We start from the raw sequence: 12500 nt of genomic DNA, 5'->3' as shown, positions 1-12500 counted from the left end.
GTCCTAGCTGTCTGGAACTCACTTTGTAGACCAGGTTGGCCTTGAACTCACAGAGATCCATCTGCTTCTGCTTCCTAAGTGCTGGGATTAAATGCATGTGCCACTACTCCTGGCTCTCCATTAATTTTTATATCTGGCTTTAATTTTTTTTTTCTTTTTGAGACTAGAGTTTCATGTAGCTCAGGCTAGCTTCTAACTGGTTACATAGCTAAGGATAACCTTGAACTTCTGATACTTCTGCTTCCACTTTTGGAGTCCCGGGATTACAGTCATGAATCACCATGCCCAAGTTTTATGCAGTGCTGGGTCTGAATCCAGGGCTTCATATGTGCTATTCATGTCCTCTGCCAATTGAGCTATACCCTTAGCCCTCAGTTCTTTTTTTTCTGTTCCTTTGCTTTGTTTTCTTTTTTTCATGAGGAATGTTGAACTATAATAGTAGCTTAAGAAGAATCATATAAAATAAGGCATCATATGAAGGAAATAGTAATGAGTAAAAGGAAGAAATAAAATTTAAATTACAAGATTTTCTACCTACTCCCACCTATCTTATTTTTTAAGATCTCAAGGACTTTTGCTTCTTGAGTACTTCTGTATTTCCTGATTGATTTTTTTGTCATAGATCTGTGTTAAATATGCTTTTGGATATTGAGGACTAGGTAATAAACTACAGAATGATGGTGATGTTTCTAAGGGTCCTTTGGGAATCAGATAGTAGCATCATACAATGCAGAGTTGAAACTCTTACATTATATCTCATTTCTCTTTAATTTAGGTGACTACTAATGATTTTAAGTGATATATTTTGTTCAGAATGAAAGAACTCTATCAGTAGAGATACTTAATTTGAAGGCAGGTTGGAAGCAAAATAAGGAAAGTTGTCAAGAATGACTCCACAGTTTTTAACTGGAACATCTAGAAGTTAGAATCAAGACCTACTGATGAAAATACTCAGAGAGTAGAGGTCTATAGAAAAGATCAGGAGTTGAGTGTTTGTAAGCACAGAACCATCTCTTTAGCCTCAAGAAAAGGAATCTTTAAAGAGACTGAGAAGAAATTAACCAGAAGACCATAAACCTAGAAAATGTGTCTTGGGAACTCAAGGGAAGATCGTTGTTTATACTAGAGGAAGAAATTGAAATTTTACTGATAATAGAATGAATACTAGAATTGAAAATTGTGTTTAGCAATGTGAGTACCATATATTATTATGAAGCTTTTAGTATGAAAGGCCAGACTATAGCTATTTACATATTCTTTTTTTTTTAAAGATTTATTTATTTATTTATCATGTATGCAGTGCGTGCCAGAGGAGGACACCAGATTACATTACAGATGGTTGTGAGCCACCATGTGGTTGCTGGGAATTGAACTCAGAACCTCTGGAAGAACAGTCAGTGCTCTTAACCCCTGAGCCATATCTCTAGCCCCTATTTACATATTCTTAAATGGAAAATTTTGATGCTAATAGTATTTCATTTGTCTTGTTTTCAGGTTTGCTGTCTTATTGATGATATGTCTGACAGTGGATCACAGCTTCATTCAGTGGGTAGCTTGACCATGAAATCACAACTTCAGATCACTGGTAAGTTTTTTTTTTGAATTTTATGTGTATTAGTGTTTTGCCATGGGAAGTTTCAGGTCTCCTAAAACTGGAGTTACAGACAGTTGTAAGCTGCCATGTGGGTGCTGAGACTTGAACCCAGGACCTCTGGAAGAGCAGCTGGTGCTCTTAACTGCTGAGCCATCTCTCCAGCCCCCATTAGTAAGTCTTAAAAAGGTACAATACCTTATATCTCTGACTCTCCTATTAAAAATAATCTTGGTGACTGGAGAACAGTTAAGAGCAGACCCTTGTTCAGGTTCCAGTACCCATATCATACATGGAGGCTCACAACTTCAACTCCAGAGGATCCAGTAACCTCTTCTGACCTTTGAGGATATCTACAGCTATATGTGGCATTCATTTACATACACATAGATGCATCTAAATTTTAAAAAAAAGTCTAAAATTTTTCTTTTTTTAAATCTGAGAACAAACTCTTTAGTGGACATTATAGGCAGCAAATCAGTATTTGATGAATACATGAACAGAATGTTGAGATACATAAAAATAATTTTGCCTCAAGACATTTTATAGATTCATTCTCCTTCATTAAACTGGTATCTAGGTAATTACTCTTGGTTATTAATAATTTTATTGAGTTATAAACAGAATTGATCCATTATCACCACAACCAATTTTATTTACCCTTTAAAATTTTAATTTTGAGAATTTCATACATAAGTACTGCATTTCCATCATTTCCATCCCTCTCCCTCTAACTCCTGTGTTCTTCCCTACTCAAATGTATGACCTCTTCTTTAATTATGTTTTTTTACATACACACACACACACCACAAAACACACACACACACACACACACACACACACACACACACACACCCCACAAAACACACCCTACTGAGACCACTTAGTGTTTTGTTGTTGTTGGTGGTGATGGTGTGTGTGTGTTTAGGGCTGACTACTTGGAGCTGGATAACTTACCAGGGTGCTCATTCCTAGAGAAGACTGACTTTCCCTCTCTTAGGTCATTAATTGTCTATGGCTCTTCATCTACGGGTGGGTCTTGGAAGATTTTTCCCTAACCACATTGGTGTTGGCTGATATTGTCATTGTGAAGCTTTTATTTAGGGGACAATATTGTTGAGATTTCATGGGTACAATTTCTGTGTCATATATAGAAGACACTGTCTTGCAGCTGAAGTTCACTTGTCTGGCTTTTCAAATTTTTTTGCTCTCTCTTCTGCATTGTTCTCTGAGTCTTAGGTATAAGGTTGTGTTGTAGATGTAGCAATTGGAGTTGGGCACCCTATGATTAATTATTCTCTGAATTTTGACCAGTTGTGGATTTCTGTGATGGTCCCTATATGCTACAAAAGGAAGCTACTTTTGTTTATTTGTTTTTTGTTTGTTTTTTTGAGACAGGGTTTCTTTGTGTAGCTTTGTAAACCAGGCTGGCCTTGAACTCAGATTCTGTCTGCCTCTGTCTCCCAAGTGCTGGGTGAGTGCTGGGATTAAAGGCTTTCGCCACCACCACCTGGCTGAAGCTACTTTGTTGGAGGGTGAAAAATACATTTATCTGGATATAAGGATAAGTAAGTACCTAGAATGCAATATGGATTTCAGGAAAGTTATAGTAGTAGTAGGTTTTCCTCTAGGCTTCATGACCTCACCAACCACAGGTAGTTGGCTGGGTTTGTGGTAGCAGGCATGAATTCTCTCCAATTGAGTGGGCCTTAAATGGCTGTTAGTTACCCCTAAGATGTAAGTGTTACTATTGTACCCTTGTGGGTATCTGGCTGTGCTGGTCATTGTTATGGTTCAAAGGCTTTACATCAGGGTAGGACTGTTGATTGCTTTTCTCTCCTAGCAGCCTGCTTATCATCTTTGGATACTATGAGAGCTAGTCCATAGGGAGGAGACTTCCAGGTCAGTTCCAGCTTGATTCTTCCAAGTCCTGTGTCCAAAGTGAGTGTAAGGTCTTGTTTTCAAGTTCTGAGAGACCAGTTAGAGCAATGGCAACAGCCCTTACTGTTTTGGGAGTCCCTTGGACTCTTCTGACCAACAGCTGAAAAGGAGGTTTTCTATGTTTGGTCTGGGACTTTTGTTAGATGTCTATTGCTCTTAGGGGGAGCATTATCACCCTAAAGGGCATAATTTCATTTAAGAATATGTTTATGTATGTACATACACTTATATATAAATGTACATATGAGCTATATGTAAATACTTAGTTATATGTGTTATATATTAAGTCAACATAAAATGTTTCCTTATGACTTTCTCAAATCTCCTTAGTCTTATTTATCCCTTCCCTACTTAAAGTGCTTTGCCCTTCTTTTTTCTCTCATTTCCTGCTCCATAGAACCCATGTGCTACTATTCTCCTCTTTAGAGCTCTTCCTACCCACTCCACCCCCATGATCCCTTGTACTTTCTTGGTTTCTGCAGCTACACAAAAAATTATATACTCATATCTAAAAATTCAGAGATGGATCCACAAGTAAGAGAGAACATGTAGCTGTCACCTTTCTGGGTCTGGGTTAGCTCACTCAGGATGATTGTTTAAAGTTCTATCCATTTATTTACTTGCAAATTGCATGTCTTTTCTTTGCAGTGAATAGAATTCTATTGTATAAATGTACAACGTTTTCATTATCCATTACTCAGTTGAGCATTTAGATTATCTCCATTTTCTTGGTATTGTGAATGGAGCAGCGGTGAAAATGGCTTAGCAAGTATCTGGAAAGTAGTTTGTCAAATCCTTTGTGCATATGCCAAGGAATAATACAGCTTGGTCCTAAGATATATCTACTTTTTAGCTTTTAGAGAATTCTCTATGCTGATTTTCATAGTGGTGGCATCAGTTTGCAGTTTCACCCACAATGAAGATTCCTCTTTACCCACATCTTCCCTAGCATTCGTTATCAGTTGATTTGTTTGTTTTTGTTTTATTTTAGTCGTTGTGATTGGGGTTAGAAATCTCAGAGTGGTTTTAGTTTTCATTTCCCAAATTGCTAATGATGCTGAACACTCCTCCCTTCCTCCCTTCCTCTCCCTTCCTCTCCCTTCCTCCCTTCCTCTCCCTTCCTCTCCCTTCCTCCCTTCCTCTCCCTTCCTCTCCCTTCTCCTCCTTCCTCTCCTTCCTCCCCTTCTCTCCTTCCTCTCCCTTCCCTCTCCCTCTCCCTCCCTCCCTCCTCCCCTCCCTCCTCCCTCCTCTCTCCATCCCTCCCTCTCTCCCTCCCTCCCTCTTTTCTTGATGGAGTTTCTCTGTGTAGCTTTGGAGCCTGTCCTGCCCTACGTTCTGTAAACCAGGCTGGCCTCAAACTCACAGAGATCTGCCTGCCTTTGCCTCCCAAGATGCTGGGATTAAAGACTTGAGCCACCAACTCCTAGCTTGATCCATTTTTCAACATAGGTGCTTAGAGTTATAAACTTCCCTCTTAGAACTGCTTTTAATGTGTCCCCAAGGTTTTGTTGTGTTTTCTTTTTCATTTAATATGAAGAAATTTTTATTTCTTTCTAGATTTCTTCCTAAACTGCTTCTTTGACTGATCCATCATTCAGTAATCTGTTTAACCTCCATGAATTTATGCAATTACTAGAGAACCATTTAATGTTTATTTTAAGCTTTATTACATTGTAGTCAGATAGTATCCACAGAGTCTTTCAGTTTTTCTGAATTTGTTAGCATTTTTGTTTTGTCTCCTGAGTGGTATATTTTAAAGAAGTATCCATGGGCTCCTGAGATCATGTTCTTTGGTGTTAGGTAGAATATTCTGTAGATATGTTAGGTCCATTTGATGTGTCATGTTGTTTTTTTTTTTTATTTACTTTGTGTTTTGTTTTGTTTTCTTTGACAAGGTCTCCTAGTTCAGTCTGGTACCAAATATGGTTTGCAACCAAGGATGACCTTGAACAGGGGTTCTTTTGCTTCCCTCCTAAGTTCTGGGATTGGAGACATGCTGCCAAGCCTGCTTTAGCCATTTTAGAATGATTTTTGTCTCTCCAGAAAGAATCCTTATGTCCATTAGCATCACAAACCATTTACTCTTGTGAATAGTAACCACAAATCTAGGCAGCCACTTAATCCACTTTTTGTGGATTTGGATCTCTTTTAATACAATTTGTGACCTTTTGTGTCTTCTTTCGCTTAGCATGTTTTCAAGGCTCATTCATGTTGTAGTATATATCAGCACTTCACTTCTTTTTACTGCTAAATAACATTCCATTATGTTAATGTATAATATTTTATGTATTTCTTACTTGATGGATGTTTGGATTGTTTCTGCTTTTATTTATTTTTACATTATTTTATGTGTGTGTGTGTGTGTGTGTGTGTGTGTGTGTGTGTGTGTGTGTGTGTTCATTTCTATGCCCATACAAGTAAGTGTGCATATGTATAGAAGCCAGTGGACAATGGTTCTCTCCTTCCACCATGAGGTTCTTTGGATCAAACTGAAGTCCTCGGTAAGCGCCTCTGTTCTCTGAGCCATCTTGCTAGAGTTCTATTTTTTATCTATTATGGATAATACTCTATAAATAATGTTACGAACATTTGTACAGTTTTTGTGGGGTTGTGTGCTTTCTTCTTACTTGGATGTATTCGTAGGAGTTGAATTGTTTGTTCATATAGTATCCATGTTTAGCATTTTGAGAATTCTAGGTTGTTTTTCAAAGCAGATGCACCATTATGTAATTTCATCAGCAACATAATAGGTTTCTAATTTCTTCATCTCTTCCCAATACTTGTTGTCTGTCATTTTGATTGTACCTATCGGGTTAGCTGTGGTTTTGTTTTCCTGATAGCTAATGATGTTCAGCATGTTTTTGTGTACTTGTTGGCTACTTTTATATCTGTTTTGGGAAAATGGCTATTCAAATCTTTTGGTTCCTGTTGTTAAGTAACATCTTACTCTTTGTTTATCCCTTTAGCCATACTGTATATCATTTTAAGATTAATATTTTAACATGCCACCCCTTAGGTTATGTTTCTGCTCAGAAACCTGCATTGCTTCTTTTCATTGAGGTGTAGAAGTTTTTTAGTCTTTGCTATGATTTTTCTACACTGTAGCTCCATGTGGTCAAGATGAGATGCTAGATTTTTTTAAGGCAAAGTAGGTACCTATAGATTTATTATACAGTGATCCCCAGTCTCTTTCCCTTTAACATTTGTTGATTATAGAACACTCCACACCCTGGTGTATTACTTAGTTTCTGCTATTCCTGGTTTATATCATCTTCTAGATTGTGAATGTGTTAGGCCACAAACCGTATCCCTTTTTAAAAATTGTGTGTTTATGTGTGTGGCCTCCAACACATATTTTAATTGCTGCATTCAGTCCATCAAAATCTGAGGGCAAACTGGGCTACAGTGTCACATGCCTTTAATCCCAGCATTCTGGAGGCAGAGACAGGTGGATCTCTGTAATTTGAGGCCAGCCTGATCAATAGAGTGAGTTTCGGTACAGCCCAGGCTATTGATATGAAGAAACCCTTTCTGGGGGTGGGGTGAGGGGGGAGTAACTTCTTGATGATATCACAGTTATTGTCTCTAGCCATTTTAATCTTTTGTCTAAAAGTTCCAAGGATACTCAAATACATGACTTAAAAAAAATGAGCAAAGCAAACAAATATAATAAGGGATTGGGAATATGGTTCAATGGTAAAAGTGCTTGCTATGCAAATATGAGGACTCTGGAGTTCTTTTCCCCAAGAGATCCAAGTAAATTCTGGGTGGCTGTGGTAGCCTGCCTGTAATTCAAGCCTTGGAAGGTGGAGAAGTTAGCAAGAGCAGCCATATCAGTCCACTGTTTAATTGAGAGAACTTGCTTTAATGCATAAAGTAGAGGAGCGATCAAGGATGATTTCCATCATCAACCTTGAGCCGTCAAATGCATTTATACACACATGTATAGTTACCCACATACATGCAAAGACTTATGCTTAGACACTTGCACACACCACACACAAGAAAAATGGAAAAACAAAAATAACAGATAAAATTATTTTCAGCAAATATATCATGTATTTTTCAGCTTTCTAATACTGTAACAAATATCTGAGATAATGAATTTATAAAAAGAAATGGATTGAGCCAGTGATGGCTTAGTGGTAAAGGCACTTGGCCATGAAGCCTGGTGATCTGAGTTTAATCTATAGAACCCACATGGTGGAAGGGGAAAACTATTTCCCTTAAGTTGTGCTCTGGCCTTCACACTTGCACCGTGGCACAAACACTCCTTCCAACAAATAAATATAATGTAAAATGTAAGTATATATATATGTGAAATATAAGTAAATGTACATGCATGCATGCATACATGCATACATACATACATACATACACAAACACATGGGTTTTAAATCTACTGTTTTAGTTAGGGTTTGTATTGCTGTGAAGAGACACCATGACCATGGTAACTTTTTCTTTTTTGAGACAAGGCTGTCTGTGTAGCCCTGGCTGGCCTGGAACTCCTTTTGTAGACCAGGCTGGCCTGGAACTCAGAGATATACCTGTCTTTTGCCCCCCCAGTGCTGGGATTAATAAACCTTCCCCGCTTGATCATGGCAAGTCTTATAAAGGAAGACATTTAATTGGGGTTTGCTTACAGTTTCAGAGGTTAGTTCCATTGTTACCATAGTGGGGAGTAGGGAGCATGGTGGCACAGAGGCAGACATGGTGCTGGAGAAGTAGCTGAGAGTTCTGTATTCAGATCTGCAGGTAGAGAGAGACCCTGGGCCTGAAATGGCCTTTGAAACCTCATAGCCTGCCCCCAGTGTCACATTTCCTCCAGTAAGGCCATACCTCCTAATCCTTCTAATTCTTTGAAATAGTGCCACTTCCTGTTGACTAAGCATTCAAATATGTGAACCTATGGGGGCCATTTTTATTAAAAACACCATACCATGTCCCATGCCAGCTTTGTGTGTGTGTGTCATACACACACACACACACACACACACACACACACACACACACACACACTATATTAGCGGAAAACAAATGATTTGGCCATGCTAGAAAATTATTTGATCTGTGGGAAGTCAGAGATTTATGGCCCTCCCCTGGGCCTGTGTTTGCTCTGTTAGAGTGCATGTTGTGCTGCCTGGGCTATAAACTCATTTTGGCCAGGCATGGTGGCCATGCTCATGGTCCTGGCACTGGCTATGGGGGTGGGGTGGGGTCTCTTGATAGTTGTTTGAGTATCTGATGTGTAGAAGTCCTAAGTGTATATTTACTAAGATAGGAAAATACAAGAAATAAAAATATTATAAATAAATAAAATTAATAATATTTTAGAAAACAGCTGCTTCTAAATAAAAATAACCAGCTAAATCTTTAATGAAATGGCATTAATCAAGGAATAAACTAATATTTCAGATGTTAAAGTATCTTCTCTTTTCTTTTACAGTCATCTCAGCCAAACTTAAAGAAAATAAAAAGAATTGGTTTGGACCAAGTCCTTATGTAGAAGTCATAGTCGATGGGCAGTCAAAGAAGACAGAAAAATGTAACAATACAAACAGTCCCAAATGGAAGCAACCCCTTACAGTGTAAGTTCCTATACTTATATATACATGATACTTGTATGCTTGTTTATACATGAGCAGAGATGTGACTCCAATATGCCTGTTTCTTTGCATCCCCTTTTCTTTTTTACCTTTCCCACCTGCTCCTAGGACTCGTTCCTCTAGTTTACTTTTTGTTTCTCTTTAGATGGTTTCCTGTCTCTTCTGGTCTGTCTTCATCTTCTCCAGTTTAGTTGGTGTGATGGTATCACTGTAGCCATTGAAGACAAGTGGGAAGAACTCTTTATAATAGCTGTCTCTCTTAATTTTAGTTTTGTAAAAAAGTCATACATTAATTAGTATTATATTTACATCATTATAATAGCCTTTAAGAAAGATTTTATTTTATGTGTATGTGTGTTTTGCCTGTGTATGTGGCTATGCACCAAATGTGTATAGTGCCCTAGGAGGTCAGAAAAAGGTGTCAGATCCCTTGGAACTGGAGTTACAAATGGTTGTTAGCCACCATGTGTATGCTAGGAAGAGAATCCAGTTCTTCTGCAAAAATTAGCAAATACTCTTAATCCCTGAGCCATCTTTCTAGTCCTAGTAGCCCTTTTCTTAGATTGGGGCTGAATCAGGTTCAGAGATTAACTCACTGGTTTTTTTGTTTTGTTTTTTAAAAAAAACCTTTTGTTTTGTTCTGTTTTGAGACAGGGTCTTGCTTCATAGTTCAGATTTGCCTGGAACTTGCTTTGTAGCTCAGATTAGCCTTCAGTTCTTTATCCCTTTAACTCAAGCCTCCTGAATGCCTGTGCTTCTGTGTGTGATTCTATGTGTGCTTCTGTGTGCGCTTCTGTGTGTGCTTCTGTGTGTGCTTCTGTGTGCGCTTCTGTGTGAGCTTCTGTGTGCGCTTCTGTGTGAGCTTCTGTGTGTGCTTCTGTGCACAGCACTTGATTATTTCTGTTTTCCTTTTTGAGACAGGGTTCAATGAGTGCTCAAATGTGTCAGGTTGTACTACCAATATCTGACATTTTGTCAGTAAGTATTGAAAATGAGTGCTATCTTATTTTTATGAATTTATTCAGCACATAAAAATTACCAGCATACATGCACACGAATAGCTATAAATTATACAAGCCTAGTACCTTAATATTAGCAGCTATTAGACGACAACTACTATAGGACAGAAATTACATACCTACATAAAGGATATTAGATGTGTATACACTCAGCTGCAACTGTAACCACGATATGATTATATAAAAGCAGAGTTATAGGAGCTGGAAAGATGGCAAAGAATGTAAAATGCTTATAGTACAACTCCAGCGATCTCTGAGTTTAGTCCCTAGAGCCCACAAGAAAAATTTGGCTCTACAAAGTTGTGTCCTAACTTCATGAATACCACAGCATGCACCCCCTCATAAACACACACAAAATAATAACAAATTAATTTAAATAAATTAAAATAAGGGACAGAGGGTCAACTCTTAAAAGACTAAACATACTTCAAAGGAACAGAGTTTGATTCCAGCTCCAGGGGATCTATGGCTCTCTTCTGGCATCTGAAGTTACCCACACCCACATGCATACAGAGATGCACATACACATAAATAAAAAAATTAAAATAAAGTATTTTTTAAATTAAATTTAAATTAAAAATAAATAAAAACAATGCTATAGAATAAAATATATGGTATAACTTTTTGTCATATATAATATCTTAAAAATATAACAAAATTAAATTTTGGTTTGCAGGGGCACTATGATTGCACAATACAAAACTATTTCTTTTTTTAAGATTTATTTATGCCAGGCATTGGTGGCGCACGCCTTTAATTCCAGCACTCGGGAGGCAGAGGCAGGCGGATCTCGGGAGTTCGAGGCCAGCCTGGTCTCCAGAGCAAGTGCCAGGATAGGTTCAAAAGCTACACAGAGAAACCTTGTCTCCAAAAACCAAAAAAAGATTTATTTATTATGTATACAGTATTCTGTCTGTATGTATGCCTACATGCCAAAAGAAGACACCAATGTCACTATATATGATTGTGAGCCACTATACATGGTTGCTGGGAATTGAACTCAGGACCTCTGGAAGAGCAGCCAGTGCTCTTAACCACTGAGCCATCTCTCCAGCCCCACAAAACTATTTCTTTAAACAGTGTTTTACAATGTGGTCCAGGTATGCCTAATACTTGTAAACCCCCTATCTTAGTCTGAGAAGTCTGGGATTGTACGCATGTACTGCCACACCCAACTTATACATGCATACAAAACCCTAATTTAAAAAAAATAGAGTTGTGGGGATGGTGGCGCATACCTTTAATCCCAGCTCTCAGGAGGCAGAGGCAGGTGGATCTCTGAGTTTGAGGCCAGCCTGGTCTACAGGGTGAGTTCCAGGACAGCCAGGGCTACACAGAGAAAACCTGTCTCAAAAAAGAAAACATCAGTAACAACAACAAAAATGCAAATTGTTTTTATTACCTGATATTTGTAACTCTTGATTTTGTTTCATTTAAATAATTAAACTAGCGACTAGTAAAAAAAAAGATTTCTTTTAAATGTCAAGATGAGAAACTATAAGGTTTTCTCTTCAAACAATAAATTTTACTTGGTTATATTTATTCCCAGTAAATATCAAACCAATTGTTATACCTATAATATGAATGTCTGAAGTCCTAGGAGCATTTTGATGTGTCTAATGATAATTTTAAGAAAATAAATAAAGTTTAAAAATTACATGCATGTGATCTTCTTAGGAGGATTTAAAATTTCAGACCAGCCAGGTCTACATAGTGAGTACTAGGCCAGCCAGGGTTATGTAAGTCGGACCCTGTCTTAAAAGACAAAAGAGATAAAAATAAAATTGAATTAATAAGAATTTACTGAAGAACAATTTAGATTTTGTTTGCAGAATTTTCTTGATCTTTTAATTTATGTTGCCTTGGAAACAGCATTATAGAGTACATTCTTTATGGTGTGCTTTTGCCAAGCATGAGGTATGTGCTTCTGTCTTGAGACAGGGTCTCATTGTGTTGTTCAGTCTTGCACATCTATATGTTATGGTTATCCTGGTGACTTTGCCTCCAGAACTGTGAAGCTTTGTGTATCTGTTTTAGTTTTCAAAATGAATGATGGCCTGTGGAACTTTTGGTGTATTCCAGTAGAATTTAGTTCAGATTTGAGCTAGCTTACTAGCTGGATGACCTTGGCAGTTTGCTCAACTTCTCTGAGGGCATCATTTTTAGTATTAATTCTCATATGACACACTTACTGTTTGGATTAATGAAGTTACCCCAAGTTCAGTGAAATGCATCTCATAAGTAAGAATTCAATTTGTAAATTCACTAACTTCAAAAAATGAATTTAAAAATTGACATGTAAAGTTATGTATTTTTCTGGAGCATATTTTATTGTTTCACTAA

General features: G+C 37.6%; 1 protein-coding gene across 3 annotated transcripts in view; it reads left to right on the top strand.

Annotated features, from left to right (window-relative positions):
- Itch (itchy E3 ubiquitin protein ligase) overlaps positions 1-12500 on the top strand; it is an 86353-nt gene that overhangs the window by 12609 nt on the left and 61244 nt on the right. For all 3 annotated transcript variants that reach the window (XR_003486471.2, XM_027421405.2, XM_027421406.2), the window contains 2 exons: positions 1495-1585; positions 8979-9120. Coding sequence is in view for 2 of the 3 variants with exons in the window: in XM_027421405.2 (XP_027277206.1) it covers positions 1516-1585; positions 8979-9120 (212 nt within the window). In the remaining variant the exon portion in view is untranslated. The remainder of the gene's footprint in view (positions 1-1494; positions 1586-8978; positions 9121-12500) is intronic.

Source organism: Cricetulus griseus, chromosome 6, assembly GCF_003668045.3.
Source record: "Cricetulus griseus strain 17A/GY chromosome 6, alternate assembly CriGri-PICRH-1.0, whole genome shotgun sequence".
NCBI classification, from domain to species: Eukaryota; Metazoa; Chordata; class Mammalia; order Rodentia; family Cricetidae; genus Cricetulus; species Cricetulus griseus.
The sequence above is the reverse complement of the archived record's forward strand: the minus strand, read 5'-3'. Positions and strand labels throughout refer to the sequence as shown.